This window comes from Solanum stenotomum, chromosome 12, assembly GCF_019186545.1.
Source record: "Solanum stenotomum isolate F172 chromosome 12, ASM1918654v1, whole genome shotgun sequence".
In the NCBI taxonomy this organism is placed as follows: Eukaryota; Viridiplantae; Streptophyta; class Magnoliopsida; order Solanales; family Solanaceae; genus Solanum; species Solanum stenotomum.
This window is the reverse complement of record NC_064293.1, coordinates 31,158,303-31,178,986: the sequence shown is the minus strand read 5'-3', so window position 1 is coordinate 31,178,986 and position 20,684 is coordinate 31,158,303. Positions and strand designations below refer to the sequence as shown.

The following is a 20,684-nucleotide window of genomic DNA, read 5'->3' as shown; positions in this document are numbered from 1 at the left end:
CAATCTTGAAGTCACCCTTGCTTTAATTTAGGGGGAACCTTGTTTTGCCTCTCACATATGAACCAGGTTCACAAATTTCAAATTGATATTCCTTTCATCCCAAATGTATAACCAGTTATCTCTCAGGGGGAACAATTCTCTTAGAAGCAAACTATTATCGATGTTTTCCTTCATTATTGATAAACCCATCTCTATTACATCAAACTGTGATGAATCTCTTACCTACAGTTGGTACTCCTTTGAAATATCATTAAGAAAAGATTATCTAATAAAAGGGCCATGGAGAAGTGAAAATTTTATGGAGTTGGACCAGATTTTCAAAAAAAAAAAAAAGGAATCTGAAATTATGTTGCTCCTGAACCAAGTTAAAAAAAAGGGGCCTCATATTGCTCTTGATGAAAATTCACATTCTAAGAAAACGGATCATAACAAATGAGCTGGTGCACCATGGGCATACTAAAAAAAATTATTGACGAGAGTAAACATTCTTTTTCTCACCACTTTAGTAATCTTCGTTCCAATCCTTATCCTCTATTTTGCCAGACTTTTTTTTATGTGCTTATGTCTGTCTCATACTCATGATATCAAATGATTTTGATTTAGGGCTCTAAGGGCTTAAACTGGTACATATTTGTCTGTTTTGTTTCTCATTGAATATCTTGATTAGGTATGAGTTTAAGATGACTAATATTCTCAGATTAACTTACTGTATTATTAGCAGAAGTGTACTTGAAAGTGTTGCCCAAGCGGCCATGAGTTAAAATGATTGCACTCATTGAATGTTAATCGAGTTCTTTGGTTATTGGTTTTCAATGATGCCAAAAGGGGGAAGTTATATGTGTGGGTTAGGGACATATTATGCATAGTTTGTCCTCATCAAAAAGGGGAAAATTGCTGGGGAATGAGAGAACATGAAGTTTGTAGTTTTGATGATTGACAAAGAGTCTTGATGGTTTGTAGTTTTGATGATTGACAAAGGGTCTTGATGTGTGACAAAACATTGTTTATCATCATAAAAAATGGAGGGAAATATTGGGAAGTAGGAGAACATATAAAGTAGTTTTGATGATTTATAAAGTGAACAAGGTTCACTACTTGTTGTCTTATGTGTACTCTATCAGGTGAACCAGGTTTTCAGACGTGACTGCAGACAATCTGTACAAATATGAGAGATTGCTGCAAAGAAGAAAAAGTGCAGAAATAAATTAAATGAGCGAAAAAAGAAATAAAGAAAGAGCTAAAATGCAGGAGCAAAGAAGGAAAGAAATAAAGAAGAAAAGAAACAAATAAGAAAAGAAATAAAGAAGGAAAAGAAGGAAGTCAAATAAGCAAAGAAATAAAAAAGTAGTAATTTAAGTCAAATAAGAAAAGAAGTAAATATAGACAAGTTCAAGAAGGAAAAAGATTTGTTATTTCTTTCCTTGTAGAAGTTGATGAAGGCAAATCAAACTCTATAAAAGGTTCAAGCCAAAAAAGAAAAAAAGTCGTCTTTGCATAAACACAAATTGAAAGAATTTTCCAGCAAAGCCAGAACGATACCTATTGCATATTCATGAAATTTATCATCTTAAGAGCAATGGTCAGTGGAGCGAAATCGTAGGGCTTCATCACAACAACACGAGGATCAGGTTCACACTTTGTCACAACAATACGAGGACCAGGTTCACGAGTTGTGTTCGAGTCTGAACTATTGATTGTTGAAGTCTGATCAATTAAATTCTAGGGTTATTAGTCTTTGTTGATTTGTTCTAGGTTTATTATTGAGTTGTAATAATTCCTAGATTGTGTAACAAGAAGTGGGTTTGACTTCTTGGAGAGTAGAGTCTTGAGAGAATTGTAACAAGAAGTGGATTTGACTTATTGGAGGTAGAGTTGTGAGAGAATTGTAACAAGAAGTGAGTTTGACTTCTTGGAGAGTTGAGTCTTCGATTAATATGGGTGAGGTTTCTTCAAATAGAAATATTATTTATAGTTAATATGCGTCATTACAAACCAGGTGGTTACATAACCTACTATTAGTAGGGCTAGGATTAACAGAAACAGAAATAGAAATATTAGAACTATTACTACTAGGTACTTGTACAGGGGAGTTTCTTTCTAAGATAGCAAAACAATTGTCCCTTTTATCGGCCTCCATGGCTTCATTGACAAAAGATGGTTGAGCTTCCCACTTCACAAAAACACCGGTTGACTCCATATTTGCTCCCTTTTTAGCTAGTAGGTCTGCCACCTGGTTTTGCTTCCTACGGCTGTGCTTGATCTGCGGGTTCTTCAGCATCTGCAGAAGTGCCCTGCAATTATAGATAGTGTTAGCAAAGGATTCAATTCCTTCATTAAGTAAGTTTATGGCTTCTTCCGAGTCCGATGCTATTTCGATGGCTTTGAAGTTCATGCATGTTGACAGCCAGTTGGAGTTCATAGTACATTGCCAGTATTTCAGCGTGTACTGGACTTAAGGCATTGATTTTTATTGAGAAACCAATCACCCAATTCCCTTTATGATCTCTGATAACTCCTCCATTACTAGATTTGTAATTGAAGGAATCATCTACATTGAGTTTTAATCCTGATCGTGGGGCATCCCAGTGGCTGTTGGGCGGATTTATGTGTTGTTTTTTTTGTCTTAGTGGACTGGTTTGTTAAGTAGTGGTATTCCACTGCTCTTTGGTAGGGTAGGGATGTTGGTATGTCCTTGCTCTGTTTTTGGTGGTGATTATATTGTTGTTTCGTTGGAAAGGCTAGCTTCCAATCGATTGGGCATTTTAAAGTATTGTAGTAATATGTCCAATATTGTAACTCTGAGCTGGCAAATTAGGTACTATCTTTTTCATAAATATATGAATGTGATATTCATTTAACATTAATTAAAATTACATGAGGTACATATTGAATTTTTAACATTACAATTTTATAAAATAATCACAACTTCAATTTAATTCTTGTGATAGTATACAAACAAATTTTTCTAATTTTTCAATAGGCAATTGGTAGGTTTTTGTAAACCAGAAACTCTTCCTCTGGCATTAACGCATGAAGCTTCAGTCTGCTGATTTTGGTAACTAAGATTCAGATCTTCAAGTACTATGCCGCTACATGGATTAGTTGTGCTACAATCAAGTTTCACTGCAACTTTCGTAGCCGATGTTCCATGTATATCTTGATATGTTACATCACTTATCTTTATGCCCGAGCTCTATAAAAAAAAAATGAATAATATAATTAGATTAAGGTAAGGGAACATGATCTAATGTTTTTATTATTGTATTGATAAATTAATTAACTTGTTCAATTAATACCTGCTGAGGACAACTCTCATCATGATTAGGGCAGTAATTTTGATCTATGATAATTGGGTTTTGAACATTAACCATAACAATATGTTGAAAGAGAATATTTCTAACAAATCCATTGCTAGGCCTTGCCCAAGTTTTGACTCGCACACCATTTGTTGTTCCAGTAAAAGTCACAGTCTTAATTGTCACATTTTGGACTCCCAACTCTTGCTCTTTCCAGCCTAAGCTTCCAATGCTGCAACAGCATCAAGTTTTCGACATACATTTTAGTTGAAAATATAAATCAATAAAAATGAAAGAAGTTGATTTTGTTTATAATAAATATAATTTTTATGTTCCAAACCTTATTCCATGGCCAGGGCCACATGCAATGCCTTCAATCCATAAGTTAGAAGTTCCAGGACCAATAGATACACAATCATCTCCAGTACCAATTTGTGAGTTCACAATACTAATTCCTGATGATAATTTTACATGAATTCCATCAGTGTTTTTGCTATTTTCTTGAGCTAATACCTTCATTCCTTGTAGCTTCACATTATGGCATCCGTCTACTAATATTTGAAACTTTTGACTATTTTGTACGGTTACTCCACTCATTATAATGTTGTTTGAGTTGTAAAAAGTCAATGCCTGCATCAAAATTTAAGGTAAAATTAAAAAGAGATAGTTGTGCTTGTTTGACATAAAACAAAAAGGAAAGTGTTGTGGGTATGCATGTTTTCGGAATATAATTTTTATTCATCATGTCAAACACTGAAAAATATTTTTTATGGAAAACTTAACGAACCGTAGTCCCATCAGGGCATTTCTTGTTGTTGGATTTCTTGCAAGCCCAAAGAGCAGCACCTTGACCATCAAAGGTTCCACCATAGATGGAAATGCCATTGACTTTTTCAAATTTTATCCAATTTTCGTCATTGCCAATCACATTATAATCAGATGGAGCTAAGAGAGTCCCATCAATGTGTATAGTAACAGCCTTGCTCTTGCATGTTTGTCCATTGAAATATGCATTGTGAATCAAGTATTTTCCACTTGGCACATTAATAGTGGCGGGGCTAGTAGAAGCACAGGCTGCTGCCCATGCATTCAAAAAAGCTTTGGATGAATCAGTTTTTCCATCGGATTTTGCTCCATAATTTTGGACATTGTAAATATTGGTATTAGCTGCTAATGATGAGTTGATTAAGAAGAGGAAGAAAAATGCTAAGGGACTCATTTTGCTAAGGTGAAATTGGTAAGTACAACACTTTTGGAAGGATTCAAAAGACTTATCAAATTATAAATTGAGGTGATCATGAGGAATTGAAGTAGTTTAGAGGGATATTTATAGGGTGAGTGAATTAAAGTTCTTGCTAATCAATTTTAGAATTCAATGAAAGTTAGGTTAATTTTCATTAATATTTGGTCATGTTGAGGATTTGGAAAAATGAGACCTGAGAAAACTATCTAATATACATGCAATCACATGGAGTAGGCATTTGTTGACACACTAGCTAATTTTGTGTTATATACATTGAAATATAACGTTTTGCATACCTTCCTCTTCCCATTTACTCCAAAATTAAAACTTATCCAACTTACTCATGTCCAATATATGGCAAAATAACATGTAATGCATAGAATTAATATAATTCTAAATAATGAATCACCATTGATATCGACACATCCAAATAGCCAAATGCTTGCAAATGAATTGGGGACTAACTCAAAAATTGATTGACTAGATATATATATAGTGCTATTTCAATGAAAGTTAGGTTAATTTTCATTCATATTTGGTCATGTTGGGGATTTGGAAAAATGAGACTTCAATAACATATAGTTGTGCTATAAACATTGAAAAACAATGTTTTGCATACTTTGACCTTCCCATTTACTCCAAAATTAAAACTTGTGCAACAGACTCATGTCCAATATTTGGCTAAATAACATTACACGAATTAATTCTAAATAATGAATTACCATTGAGATCGACACATCTAAATAGTCAAATGCTTACAAATGAATTAGGAGCTAAGTCAAAAATAGATTAGTACTATTTCAAGTTCGAATATATTTATCCCAAGTTCTTTTTCCAGGATTTATCCCAAGTTTATGGATAAAGAGCTTATTTAAATTGTGGTACTCATATGGATTATTTAGGGAGTCTATAGGGAATTATAGGCTACTAGGTATTTGGCAGCTATATTTGAGTTTAAGAAATATCACACAAGGTTAATAATATAACATGCTTGCATTGGAATTAAACACATGTTGAGGTATTTATAAATTAGAAGCAATTATAACATGCTTATTCAAAACTCAGAACCCAAACAAAAGTGGACTTTGGTACATATATCTGAAGATGGCGATTGTCCTAGCTTCCTATGTGACTTTGAAATAGACAAGTCGCACAACAAATTCACAACATCTATTATATACTCCTTGGTCTTAATAATTTACGTGATATTTTTCAAATTTTGAGGGTCAAATAGATTTTTCTTAGTAATTGACTGCAATTTTTCATCCACCGTTTAAATATTTTGAATTATCAATTATTACAACTTATACTTTGTAGTTCCTACCAACATTTCCAACTATGTAAATTTTATTCTTTAAAAAAAAAAAAACAAATTATATCCAAATTTTCGATTAAAATTCAAAAGTTTGATGTTCGAGATTTGAACAGTGTATTTAAAAAAGTCAATGTGAAACACGGAATCCCAAAGTACAAGGAGTACGAGCATGCATGCAAGAAATATGCAGTAACCCATTTTCCACGTCTTCTTTCTACATACGTGATGTAACTATTAGGAGGATAAGATAATATTAATGATCGTAGCTTTAATTTTCTTCTATGTATCGTTCCAATTTTATCGAATGTCCCCAAAGGACTAGCTTTAATTTTCTTTGTTGATTGACATCTTTTTTTTTTCTCTCTTTTTGGAAGCAGAGAAGTAGGATGGGGGAAGGGAGGATCGATCGCATGAGCTCTAGATATCATTTGCTTAATAATTGAATATGACGTGACGTGGAGTGTCAAATAAGGGATCCGGCTCCTCTCCATTTTCCCCAAGTTCTAGCTAGAGACACATGTCATAGTTTAGAATTAATGGTTGAGATTTAATTAATTAAAATAAAGTCATAACCATGGTTATTTACTTCCATATATTTCTTCTTAAATATTTTTGCAATCCATTATATTTTCCCTAAATATATTTTAAAAAATTATTTTCTGCCTTGCATATGTATTTAAAACTTTTACTAACTATTTCTACTTTTTTGAAAAAAATTATAATAAAATTAAATGTTTTCATTATTCTGTTAGAGTATTAAGAGCTAAAGTGTCTATAGAGCAATATGGACTCCATTTAGGGAGTAAGAAAGAATTTAAAGTTGAGTGACAAAATATATTTTACCCATAAAATTAGAAAAAAAAAACGTCAGGTCACAATTTTTAATTATTTTTATTTGGAAAATATTATTTGAGAAATGACAAACGTTGGGGAAAAAGGTAAAAAATCAGCAAAAAATACTTTAAGTAAATAAGAAAAGAAATTCTTTTAAATATATTTAGGAAAAATATAATGTAAATCTAGAATTGTTGGATTGCAAAAATATTTAAGAAGCAAATATATGGAAGTAATAACTATGGTTAGGACTTTGCTTTAATTAATTAGATCTCAACCATTAATTTTAAACTATGACATGTGTCTCCAATCCAAGATAGAACTTGGGGAAAATGGAGAGAAGAGAAATGGAGAGGAGCCGGATCCTCAAATAAGCGAAGCGGGTTAAGCCGAACAATTCAGATAGATTAATTAAAATTGTATTGAGTTAATAAATATGTGGGTTATTAACTTATTGAAGAGTTATACATTTGAGGTGAAATGAGTTGGATGAAGATAAACTAAATACTTCATTTGTTCCTAATTACTTGTTCAATTTTCCATTTTTACTGGTATATTTTAACAAATCAAGAGAGAACAATTTTTTTTTACCTATACCCTCAATTAATTAATTTTTTAAAAGGTAGAACTTCTTGAAAATCTTAAATTTTTAATTTATCCACTTCATAATTAATAGGGGTAAAATGGTAAATTCACTATGTCAATTATTATATGTGTGTCAATTTAAAAGTGGACAAGTAATTAGGGATAGAGGGAGTATATAGTTGAGCATATTCTACTTTGAATTTGATTGAAATTTCAACGGAGAAGGGCCTAGAATGCCCCTCAAGTGTTTGAATTGGTACAAAATTACCCTCCATCCACCTATCGGGCCTATAATATCCCTAACGTTCACCTTTCGGCTCAAAAATACTCTTATGTCTAACAAATCATACTCATTAGGTGGATGGAGGGTAATATTGTACCAAATATCATAGTTTGAGGGCATTTTAGGCCCTTTTCTGTTAAAATAATTTGAAATTACTTAATATATAAGCTCACATGATTGACTTGATTTTAAATTTCATAGTAAATTTTATTGACACCCAATTTTGATCCTCCCCGATAGAAATTAATTTTCGAACTTCTTAGATTTCAAATGATTTAGAATAATTAGTTTATAAAATATTTTTCAAGTTTTGAAGTAATTTTAGTCATTTTTATAATATTTAAATAACACATGGTTCTTACATATTTATTGATATATTTTATAAATATTTGAAAACCATATCAAAAGATTTCTACATTATTAAAATAAGTATTTTTTTTATTTTTTTTTTAAATTTAGTTTTGGTTTGAATTATAGTTTTAACTTTAAATTAATTAGTTTATATTTAAATCGACTAGTTTACAATTAAATTAATTATTTTATTTTGTTAAGATTAAGAAGCTCGTTAATTAATTAATATTAACCCGTCTCATCTAGATTTAGCCAAATTTGCAAATTAGTAAGGCAATTTGGCTATTTTCCTTTTAACATAAGTTGATCTAGTCCTAAATAGGTCATCCTTAACCAATATTTAGCAATACAAAGATCAACCCACTAATTTCTCATTCTTAATTGGGCAAATCACATAAATCCCACTAGTTTAGGTCTTAATTATTAAGATTCCCAATAATTTCAAATATTACTTCATGTACCATATTTTATGCTTGGGATACATGAGTTTGAATCCATGAGATACATGTATCTATCGAATTTTAAAATTGAGATACAAAATTTATTTATTTAAATTAATTGTTTAGAACTAATTTCCTTAATTAGAGGAGTAACTGAGGATTTTCAAAATACATAATAATTAATTTCATTTTATTATTCTTTAAAATAGTAAATTCATTAATATTATTAATATAAGATAAATAAATTCATGTTTTATGTCAAACAAGCATAACTATCTCTTTTTAATTTTACCTTAAATATTGGTGAAGACATTGACTTTTTACAATTCAAACAACATTACAATGAGTGGAGTAATGGTACAAAATAGTCAAAAGTTTCAAATATTGGTAGATGGATGTCATAACGTGAAGCTACAAGGAATGAAGGTATTAGCTCAAGGAAATAACAAAAACACTGATGGAATTCATGTAAAATTATCATCAGGAGTTAGTATTATGAAATCACAAATTGGTACCGGAGATGATTGTATCTCTATTAGCCCTGGAACTTCTAACTTATGGATTGAAGGGATTGCATATGGTCCTGGCCATGGAATAAGGTTTGGAACATCAAATATTATATTTATTATAAACAAAATCAACTTCTTTCATTTTTATTGATTTATATTTTCAACTAAAATGTATGTCGAAAACTTGATGTTGTTGCAGCATTGGAAGCTTAGGCTGGAAACAACAAGAGTTAGGAGTCCAAAATGTAACAATTAATACTGTGACTTTCAGTGGAACAACAAATAGTGTGAGAGTCAAAACTTGGGCAAGACCTAGCAATGGATTTGTTAGAAATATTCTCTTTCAACATATTGTTATGGTTAATGTTAAAAGCCCAATTATCATAGATCAAAATTACTGCCCTAATCATGATGCGAGTTGTCCTCAGCAGGTATTAATTGAACAAGTTAATTAATTTATCAATACAATAATAAAAACATTAGATCATGTTCCCTTACCTTAATCTAATTATATTATTCATTTTTTTTAGAGCTCGGGCATAAAGATAAGTGATGTAACATATCAAGACATACGTGAAACATCGGCTACAAAGATTGCACTGAAACTTGATTGTAGCATAACTAATCCATGTAGTGGCGTAATACTTGAAGATCTGAATCTTAGTTACCAAAATCAGCAGACTGAAGCTTCATGTGTTAATGCCAGAGAAAGAGTTTCTGGTTTACAAAAACCTAACAATTGCCTATTGAAAAATTAGATAAATTAAATTTGTTTGTATACTATCACAAGAATGAAACTGAAGTTGTGATTATATTATAAAGAATATTCGATTGTAATGCATGTTTCAATTAATGTTAAATGAATATCTCATTCATATATATTTATGAAAAAGCTAGTACCTCATTTACCAGTTCAGAGTTAAAAAATTGGACAAATTATTAATTACGATTAACCCAAATTTGGCCATAAACTCTATTTTTCTTATCGATCAACTATTGTCTTGGGAGTATTGGGAATATAATTAAATGGCAGAATGGTCTAATGGACCCTTATACTTGTACGAGTTTGTATACCCTTTGTTAACTGAACGCTTAAATTCAATGAAACGCAATATTTTAAGTCCTTCTGACCATTGACCAAGCTTATGTGGCAACTTAGTTATTGAGATGACGCAAATATGTGATATCACATATTGAAGGAGGGTGAACATCAAAATTTAGACTAAAAATAATTTTTTTTAAAAAAACCAAAAATAAGAAAATTAAAAATGATTTTTTTTTACTTCTTTCTTCTTTTCCTTCCCCACCAACCCTTATTTCTTTCTTTTTCCTCCTTCCCATACCTCTCCAATTTCTTTATTTTTTTTATATATATTTTCTTTCTTTCTGAGAAGCGATAATGTATTGTTGATGTAGATCTATGTTTTCTTTCCATTTTTTTGATAATTTATAACCCATGAGGTGACAAAGATTCAATAGTCTTGAAGGATGAAAAATAATTGTTGGATATTTTTGTGAAATTAGGTGAAATGTATTATGTAAAATTTTGTACAAATATTATGATATATTAAAGTATTTTAATGGTGTTTTGTTGGCATCAATGGAGAAAAAAGATTTATGGTGGTTCAAATGATGGTAGATGGTTACAGTTAAGATTTGCGAATGATGACAGCTTTGAGAGAAATTGAACTATGATTTTTAAGAACTTGAAGGGTCTTGTCACAACAATAGACAATGATGGCCTGAAGAAGAAAAAAATTTAAGGAGAATAGAGATGGTGTTAATGGTGGTTGTGGTTGAGGAAGGAGAAGGAAAGATGTGAGAAATAATTATTTTATTTTTAAAATAAAAAATCTACTCCCTTTGTTTAAAAAATAATGACATAGTTTGACTTGACACAAAGTTTAAGAAAATAAAGAAGACTTTTGAATCTTATGGTCCTAAATTAAAGTTATGTCAAATGTACAAAATTGTCCTTTAATATTGTGGTCTTAAACATGTCACGTGGAAAGCTAAAATTTAAATGTTACCAAAAAAAGAAAGATGTCATTTTTTTAACAGAGGGAGTATTATTTTTGTATTTTGTAGAGTAACTTTTTTATTAATAATTTAAAAATAGTTATGAAATAATTATGATTTTTTTACCAAAGTAAGCCATTATTAAAATTAATTCACCAAAATAATACGTTTTTTTTTGAAATTTTACTAAACTAGTATAAACGTAGTTCACAGTAAAGTTTTAGATTATATTTTATTCAAAAAAATTCAATAACAAAAAGACAAAAATCTGACAGATTAATTATTGTCAATAACCTTTTATAATTCGTTATTCTGAGGCACATTTCATAGCTAAAACGTGACTCAGAATAACGTTTCTCTGGAATGACTGAAAATTGAAATTCAATCTTGTACATGTCTCATTCATTATTCAAATTTCCACTGTTAAAATGAATATATATATATATATATATATATATATATATATATATATATATATATATATATTCACTTCATACCCGATGCAATCCCACAAGTGTTGTTTGGGAAGGATAAAGTAAACAAAGACAAGCATTTGAGGAAAATTCTCCACCTTCTGAAACGTTTTCACTTGATAGAAATTGGTAAAAAAAAACTTTCAATCTAAGTACATACAATCCATTAGAACAACATCATTGCAAGGTTCAACCTCAGAAGGAAGATGACCATGCAGAGACCATCGAACGAAGGAAACTGCTAAATTACAGAGTACGAAATGCAAAATAGTAGCTACTACAGATGCTAAAGTGAAACAACTGTAAACGAGACATGGAGATCCAACAACAAATTTCTTATTTGTTCTTAATTAGCCAAAATATATCTATTTATTTTAATAGTGAATATTTGAATAATGAATGAGGCATAAGTACAAGATTGAATTTCAATTTTCAGCCATTTCAGAGAAACGTTAATGCGAGTCACGTTTTAGATGTAAAACGTGTTTCAGAGTAACGAATTATATAACGTTACTGACAATAACGTTTTATATCTGTTTACCCTGTCAGCTTTTTGTCTTTTTGTTATTGATTTTTTTTGAATAAAATATAACCTAAAACGTTACTGAGAACTACATTTATACTAGTTTTGTAAAATTTCAAAAACACATACTATTTTGGTGTATTGATTTTAATAATGGCCTACTTTGGTCAAAAGTTCATATATGTGAAGTGGATTTGACATGTCATTTATATATGTAAGAGAGAGTGAGCTACACACATGGTTGAAAGGATTTAAAAGTCTCATTTTAATTGAGTTTAAGGGTTCAATTAAGAAATGATCAAGTAGAAAGATCCAGAATACAAACTCATACAAGTATAAGAGTCTATATAATTATTTCACCTAATGAAATAATAAAGTGTGCTTTATCCAATAGCTTAAACTTTAAGATGAAATAATAACACACTTTAACATGATATTAGAACAAGTTATTAACATGATTTACTATTTATTTCTCCTCAAATTAACTGCATCTTTTGTTCACTTGTTTCAGCTTCTACCTGAAAAATGATTTCAATTAATAATTGCTGGGAACAACTTCAACTTTTTTAATATAATTTTTTTCTCTTGTTATAGAAAGGCCAAAGTTGAGAAAATAAAAATATGGCATGTCGTTCCTTTCTTTATGTCTCATAAAGGCATCAATGTGTGTTCGGAATGAGAGAGGGGAATGTTAAAGAATGACAAAAGTTTCACATTGGTAGTTAGTAGTGAGATGGGTGAACTCTTTATGATGCTTGGGTAATCCTCCTCCTTTTGAGCTAGTTTTTGGGGTGTGAATTAGGCATAAGATAATTTAACATAGTATCAGAGCATGCAGAGGTCCTGAGATCGAATATCACCATCACCCAAATTAAAAAGAATTTCCACGTGTTTGGCCCATGAAAAAAATCAGGCCCGCACGTGAGAGGGCATGTTGAGAATATTAATAAATAATAAAAAGTGTGCGCTCTTCATGAGGGCGTGTTGAGAATATTAATAAATATTAAAAAGTGTTCTCTGATATAGAACGGTCATACCACTACAAGAAAAACTGCCTATAAGGAAGGGAAATCTCGTCCCTAAATATCCATATCTGGTCGCAAATGGCCTATTACGACGGACAAATGTTGGTCGCCACTCGTCCTAAAAGGCTTCTTCGCTAAAGGTTAGTTGCGACGGGTTTCTATATATGGTCGTTAAATGTTATTAGAGACGACAACTAATACGGTCTCTGATGTACTTTTAGAGACCGTGAATCCCGTCCCAAATAGGCAATTTTCATTTTTGAAAAGTAGCTATTTGTGACCATTAAACCTTTTTTGCGAAGAGTAACTACCTGGTCCTAAATTACTCTATCGCGACAAGCAAAAACCTTGTCCTAGATTAATCTTTAGAGACGAGAAATTGCCTTGTCCTAATTTAACCTTTTACAGATGAGTAACTACCTCATCCTCTATTAACATTTAGAGACGAGCAACTACTAATTAGTCCTCTCATTTACCACCAATTGTACATCAACTCCATCTCATAAAATAAATAAATTTCATCAATAAATATAAAATTTCTACTAATAAAAAATTCAATACAAAATGTTGATAGATATAGTTTGAATATTTGCTCAACAAAAAACACTTAATCAATTAGAATCCCGAGCTAGATTATGTTATCGAGTTTTAGATAACGTTCTTAGCAAAATAATAACGAGCTTGTGCATCTTCTAAACTTTCATCTCGACTTGTATCTTCAATCTTCAAAAATCTGCAAGAACAAAATTTTGCAAAGATCATAAATACCTATTGGTAGATAATAATATCTATGAACTTACACTAGAATCAGTTAAAGTACTCACCGCAAAAGAAGTGTAGAATTCATCAATTCTACAGAAACCTTAAAAAGTTGCAATAACATAAAAAAATTATTAGAGAAGTTCAATTGGATGGATTTTTCATATTGAACTCCCAGAAGCACTCGATTGAAACTGCAACAACAAGAATTAACTAAAAATGCACTTGAAATTACAGATTCTAAATTCCAGTTTTCCACAAACATGTCTACAAAGGTCACTTTGATGTGTTTTGTTCATGACCTTTTCCTCTTCTGCAAAGTTGAGGTCAGGTCTGTGCAATTGCTATTTGAATGTTTCAAGAAGTTTTCACAAGCTTATGAATGTATTGCTAACTTGGACAAAAGCTCAAAATATTTTTCAGGGGTCAAAGATGGTATCCAGACTATCTTAAAATAGAGGTGTTACAACTGAGAAATTCAATTTAGCTCTCATTGTAGCGTTATAACCAATTGCTGGCACATTGCTAGTGGTTAAAGATGCGTCGATAGTTGGTTGGGGTAAATACTAATTGCAACTGATGATGGTGAAGTTGCTGAAAATTCTGAGTTGCCAATTTTGGTTGTGGAAATGATGCTAAAGTCGGTAGAAAGACATCAACGAACATACAATCAACATGAACAAACTTTAGAGACTAAGGAAAATATGAATTCTGAAGATTTGAATAATGGTTTTGTGATTGGTCTAGTTACTTCAGCAAGAGGTGATGACTATAGGTAATTCAAAAATAAATCAAGAATAACCAGGTAACTGGGATAAGTGGGAGTAGTTCCTGTCAACCTAAAAAGGAAATTAAATGATAAGTGAAGGCACTAGGACACTCCAAAATTTACACATACTTGAGAATATTCAGAGGACTTGGGTTGAAGTAGATGTAGTTGTTATCTGGTACTATATTCTGAATATTCTATTATAGGTCATGTGATATTGAATTTATCTCCATAGTATCAAGTTTAATTATGGTAAAAGTATGCTAAAAAGCATATTGATAATCAACAACTTGCTTGGGCTATGAGCCATGACTACTTGGCACTGATGGGTGATGGAGGACTTGAGACATCACACAACTCTTTGGTTGAGAAACACCAATTCTTACTGCCATAAACTATAGAGAAACATCATGAAGTGATAAGACTTTAGCCACAGTGCTACACAAACTAGATGTCGGTAGAATTGATTTTTTTTAATTTTTGGGGTTACAAATGATTGGAGATAACACATTGACGATAGTTTTCTACAACATATAAAAAGTATCGAGCGAGGGAAATGGTTATAGCGAGTAGATATGTAGGAAACATGATGGACGAGAGCATTGTGATCTGATGCTTAGAAGAGCCTACAAGGTTTAGATGTATACAAATTCCAATTGAAATGATCTACAAGCAGAAGAAAACATATGCTAGCTAGCACTCATCAAGTGGGAGTCGTATTCATTTACTTATCAACTATTCCAAAGCAAGAAGATAAAAGAACAAACGAAGTTTAATTTCATGCAGCTGTGCAGAGAAGTATGTGAAAATAAAGCACGAAGGAGATGTGCAGTAGTGGCAAAAAGTCTAGTTAAATTATGGTTCCTCGATTAAGTAGTTGATGTTTGTTATCTCAAGTGCCAGAAAATACAGAGAAAGAAAACGTGCAACACTGAAAATGTGCAGCAGTTAATTAGTTGTTCCTCTGTTAAGCAACTAGTTTTGTAAAATTACAAATGAAGCAACAACAACAACATGCCTGACAACTATGAGGAAAAGTGTATTTATAATAGAGCAAGAATGAAGAACACTTACAATCATGAATTATTTATTCCAAGTTTATCAAAAGCAGATTCCTATTTGTTCCAACCGTCCGATTATTGTAAAAGGCTAATTTGTGAAGGGCATTGTATATTCAGAAGAACTTCCTCATAACATCTCTAGAGATATGTTGCATCAGAACAAGATCATGAAGGTTATTCGCAAGACTTTGGAGAAGAACCGTGTTAATCTATTTATTGAAATTGCAGAGAACACAGAGGATTATAACAAATATTATGAGGCTTTCTCTAAGAACCTCAAGCCGTTGTCAGCATTGGAAACATTTTCTGCACTAAAAAGGTGAAACCGAGGGAACTACAGGAGGAAAAAGATGACTGATATTTGCTTGATTATGTACACTAGCGGAACTACAAGAGGAAAAAAATTTGTTATTCTGACTAATGGTGCTTCCATTGGAGAAGTTTGGTCGATGGATCAACTTCTCGCTAATACAAATAAAGAGGTTATTTTGAGTTATCCCTCTTGTTTGGCTTAATCATATAACGAATCTCCAGTTGATTAATATACTTTCTACGTTCTTCTCATTGGTGCAATAAAATCTAAGTGTGATCTTAGTCTTGATCAGTTCGTTTCAATTTCAGGGAGCTACAGAGTACACATACTTTTCATTCCTTACACTAGCTCACATATTTGATCAATTAATTGAGACATATTGCATATACATGGGTGCTTCAATGGTATTTTTTCAAGGCGTAAGATGCGTATATTCTTTCTATAGTATATTACTTAGTTTCATAAAATACTAACTTGTTGTGCCTTCTATGGCAATTGAAGCAACTAGATGATTGCATATGAATAGAGAAAACGGCCAGATAATGAAGAAGAATATAAAGAGTAATTTGAACAAAACAAACCCGAAAGGGAATTAAGAAAGGAACAAAATTCAACGCAAAAGAGGAAGCATACTTGAGAATTGATTAGATGGAAATCAACATACAGAAGAGGGTAGAATTTCATGACATACAACCTAAATTGAATTCATAGCAAATCTTTGTAGCAGTTTAAATAAATGAAGGAATAAGTCGGAAGAACTTATTACCTATCAAATATGTAGCTCATTGCGTCAATTGTTGTCCCATACTCTTCCTGCAGATATACTCTCCATCCTCTAAAAGGACAGAATCGACATTTAAGATGACAAATTATGGCAGAAGGTCCCTCACCACTTAGAAAATGAATTTAAACATCTCACGAGAGAATGACTAGTGAACTACAAGATGAACTTAGTATCAAAAATTTGTAAAACCAACTTATAAAAACAATGTAAAACCAAAGCATACTAGCTCAAAGGTTTCTGAAAATAGGAAGTCAGCTAGTAGCCCCAATGTGTAATAAGCAGATCAATTTTGGTTAGTAAAGCATAACAAGCAAACATGTTCTAGATATTTCAACCAATAGACTTCAAAATATTTGATTTGTCCATTTTTCATTAGACTTAGAGACATGTACTAAGCTTCAAGGCAGGACAAGATTTCTTGTTCAAGTGAGTGCTTCATGTTGCACGATACCTTCTTGCAGTTTTAATGACTTAAATTATCTCATCTAACAATCTCTTCATAGATAAGTCGAACATCTATCCTCTATTATTTACGAGAGGGCGACCATTGTCAAATTTAACAAATATGCAATGTCACTAGAACTTGAAGCTACTAAGGTATAGAATGCAACATCACAACATACTTCACACTGCCAACTTGCTCACTCTAAAACCAGCATGTTCAAATTGGTCCACATTGCCATATGAGATCAACCAACAGAAAAAAGAGATTATTATCCATTTAGCCTGCAATTTTAACTCTATTTTTTTCATTATTTAGCCTGATTTCACAAAGAAAAAAATAACAAACAAAAACTTCTAAATGATTAATACCTCTTAGCAGCTCGAACAACAAGCCTAGCAGTAACACTACTAACTTTGTTAGATTGTGGAGTTTCCTTTCCATTACATGACAGAGGGACCTCCCAACAAAACCATACTCATGAAACTCCAGATACTAGTATATCAATCTAATTCATAACAAAAATAAAATGAAAAGAGTAACTAAATCATATTCAAGAAAAATCACATCAATAATCAGCTTATAAATTATCATAGAAATTAAAACTTTCTACATCAAACATAAAGAAGTTGTATACCTGTTTTTGGAAATATAAATAATTCAACGTTCAAGCTTCTGCCCTCTCAACTCCAAAACCTAAAATCCACCAACTCAAAGTTCCAGTATATGTATGTGGGTGTATGAGAGCTTTGCGGATGAAATTGGGCTACCGTTAAGGGTCAAAAATTGATGCTCTTACTAAGGGCAAGTTCATTACGGGCAAGACCCAAATCCACTCCAAGACTGAAACCTCCTCTCCATGTTGAATCGCTCTTTCGTCAAACTGCATTTGGGGGAATTTCCTCGAGCGATACTGCTCTTATTGCTTATTGCCTTATTTTATAGAGTTAATCGTGAAGATTTCCTGCCGGTCGGCCGAAATGTCACCAGCGACAAGCTTACCGCAGCTAATTGTTGCGCCATTTGAAGATGTTCTGGGACAATATTTTCAATAAAAGCATATTGGATATGGCTAATTTTTTGGGACAATATTTTCAAAGACAAATTTAAGTGTTAAATCAAGAAAAAGAGCATGTAAAGATTTCCATGCTCTTTGAGAAAATGCTGAAGAAACTTGAAAGTATTAGCACAATTTTTTCTCCAGAGAATTGTGATTAGAAGATATGCTACAGAGATTTGTGGTGAAGTCAATTTAGGGCTTTTGTGTATTGAAAAATATGAAGTGACTAATTAATTATTTTTTTCTCTATTAAAAAAATTGAGGTGTTTTTTTATAAAGAATTTTAATATTTTGCGTAAATTTTTGGCGTCAGATGAATTTTGTGAAGTTTTGAAAATGCACTTTTCCTCGCTTCTCACAACTATATTTACATTTTGGGACCAGTTAAAACTTTCTTTAGGGACTAGATTTTAAACCTTCACAATAACATATAGAATTAGGGAAAAGAATATAATCTCGTCCTAATACATGTACTTTTTGAGACTAGATTATTAACTCGTCCCTAAATATTGGTCTTAAATAGCAGTTTTTCTTGTAGTGTACACTTTAACAAAAAAAAAAAAGCAAGTCCGCACTAGAAGAGGCGTGTTGAAAATATTAATAAATAATAAACAGTGTGCTCTCTAACTAAACTTTTATATAAGATGGCCACACACTTCAGCAGAAAAAACTACAAGTTTTAAAAAATGTAAGGAATTCTTTTGCTGTTGTTGATAAAGAAAAAGAGGTTAGTTTTTTACCATTTGCTAATAAAGTAAAAGAAAAAGTGTGATAAAATAGAAGAGATAGAAACTTATGGTTTGGAATTTTGATTTTTAAATGTTTGGGTGTTGTCAATTCTTCTTCAAAATTATTAAGTGAAGCTAAATCCTGAGTTGGAGCTCATTTTGAAGTTGAATTGATACAATTTCGTTCGAAAATATTAATATTGAAACTTGTTTAACATTGAGCTCAAAAACTTGAATTTACTATAACAAATAAAAGATTTTATTGCAATTATATATACTTATTCGCAATAATATAATTATCATTACATTATATTTAATTTATTAGCGACAATAATATATACAATGGCATTATATATTATTATGCCAATAATATATACAATGAACAAGTTAATTTGTCTATCACCCTTCCTCTTCTCCGCTTCCAAGAAGAGAGAGAAGAAAAAAAAAGAGAAGATATCAATAAACAAAGAAAATTAAAGCTATGACAGTTAATACTTATTATGTACTAATTTATGTGACACATTTTAAATTTTGAAATTCAAACAAGTTTATTTTTTATTGTAATTTTCATCTATCTATTAAATATTTTGAATTATCAATTATTTTGACTTATAAGTCATACTTTTTACGTAGTTTACATATATATACATTTCATTTTTAAAAAATTAAAGATTTCATGAGCAAATTTTCGATCAAACTTAAATTATTTATCTATCAAAAATTGAAATATGTCAAATAAATTGGGAGAGGGGAGTATTAACTTATCCTCCTAACAGTTACATCACGTTTGCAGAAAGAAGACGTGAAAAAAAGATTATTGCATATTTCTTACATGAATGCACGTATCCTCTTGTTTTAGGATTCCATGTTTCACATTGACTTTTTTAATTGTACTGTTCAAATCCAAGCATCAAACTTTTGAAATTTGATTCTAAATTTGTACATAATTTTTTTTTTTTTTTAAATGAAATTTACATATAACTGGAAACTAGGTAAAAATTAAAAGGTATTATAATTCATAATAATTATCAATTCAATATTTAAACGGCAGATGAAAAAATAGCAGACAATTCAATATTTAAACCGGTAGATGAAAAAATAGTTCAGTGGCGGAGCTAGAATTTTTAATAAGAGGGTTCAAAATCTGAAGAAGTAAACATGCGAACTAATCGAAGGGGTTCGACATCTACGGTATATACATAAAATATAATTTTAACCATGTATAAATAATAATATTTTCAGCCGAAGGGGGTTCAGATGAACCCCCTAACATACTAATGGCTCCGCCCCTGGCAGTCAAATAAAAGATAAATTTATTTGACTCTCAAAATTTGAAAGATGTCAAGTGAATTAAGACAGGATGGAGTATATAAAATTCGGTACATAAATGTTGTGAATTTGTTGTGCGACTTGACTATTTGAAAGTCGCCTAGGGAGTTAGGATAGTCGCCGTCTTCAGATATATCTATACTATCTTAAAGTCCACTTTTGTTTGGATTCTGAGTTTTGAACAAGCATGTTATAATTGCTTCTAATTTGTAAATACTTCAACATGTGTTTAATTCAATGCATATTATTAACCTTGTGTGATCTTTCTTAAACTCAACTATAGCTCCCAAATACCTAGCTAGTAACCTATAATTCCCTATAGACTCACCCTAAATAATCCATATGAGTACCACAAATTCAATAAGCTAGTTCCTTATCCATAAAAAATGTACATAGTCAACTTAGGATAAAAATATTCGAACTTGAAATAGCACTATATCTACCTAATCAATTTTTGAGTTAGTTCCCAATTCATTTGCAAGCATTTGGCTATCTGGATGTGTCGATATCAATGGTGATTCATTATTTAGAATTATATTAATT

At 31.2% G+C, this 20,684-nt stretch overlaps 2 protein-coding genes and 1 pseudogene across 2 annotated transcripts; 1 reads left to right on the top strand and 2 right to left on the bottom strand.

The window, feature by feature from the left end:
- Positions 1 to 2,950: 2,950 nt before the first annotated feature.
- Positions 2,951 to 4,593, bottom strand: LOC125848471 (polygalacturonase-like). The gene is made up of 4 exons (XM_049528334.1): positions 4,084 to 4,593; positions 3,637 to 3,926; positions 3,297 to 3,528; positions 2,951 to 3,193 (listed from the first exon to the last, which is right to left on the bottom strand). Exons 1-4 carry the CDS (start codon positions 4,513 to 4,515, stop codon positions 2,966 to 2,968), a joined length of 1,182 nt encoding a protein of 393 aa, XP_049384291.1. The 5' UTR covers positions 4,516 to 4,593; the 3' UTR covers positions 2,951 to 2,965.
- A 1,050-nt stretch (positions 4,594 to 5,643) lies between these two features.
- On the top strand, positions 5,644 to 9,614 carry LOC125847318 (polygalacturonase-like). The gene is made up of 4 exons (XM_049526963.1): positions 5,644 to 5,667; positions 8,657 to 8,946; positions 9,056 to 9,287; positions 9,387 to 9,614. Exons 1-4 carry the CDS (start codon positions 5,644 to 5,646, stop codon positions 9,612 to 9,614), a joined length of 774 nt encoding a protein of 257 aa, XP_049382920.1.
- A 3,930-nt stretch (positions 9,615 to 13,544) lies between these two features.
- LOC125847317 (uncharacterized) lies at positions 13,545 to 18,047 on the bottom strand (annotated as a pseudogene).
- Positions 18,048 to 20,684: the final 2,637 nt, after the last annotated feature.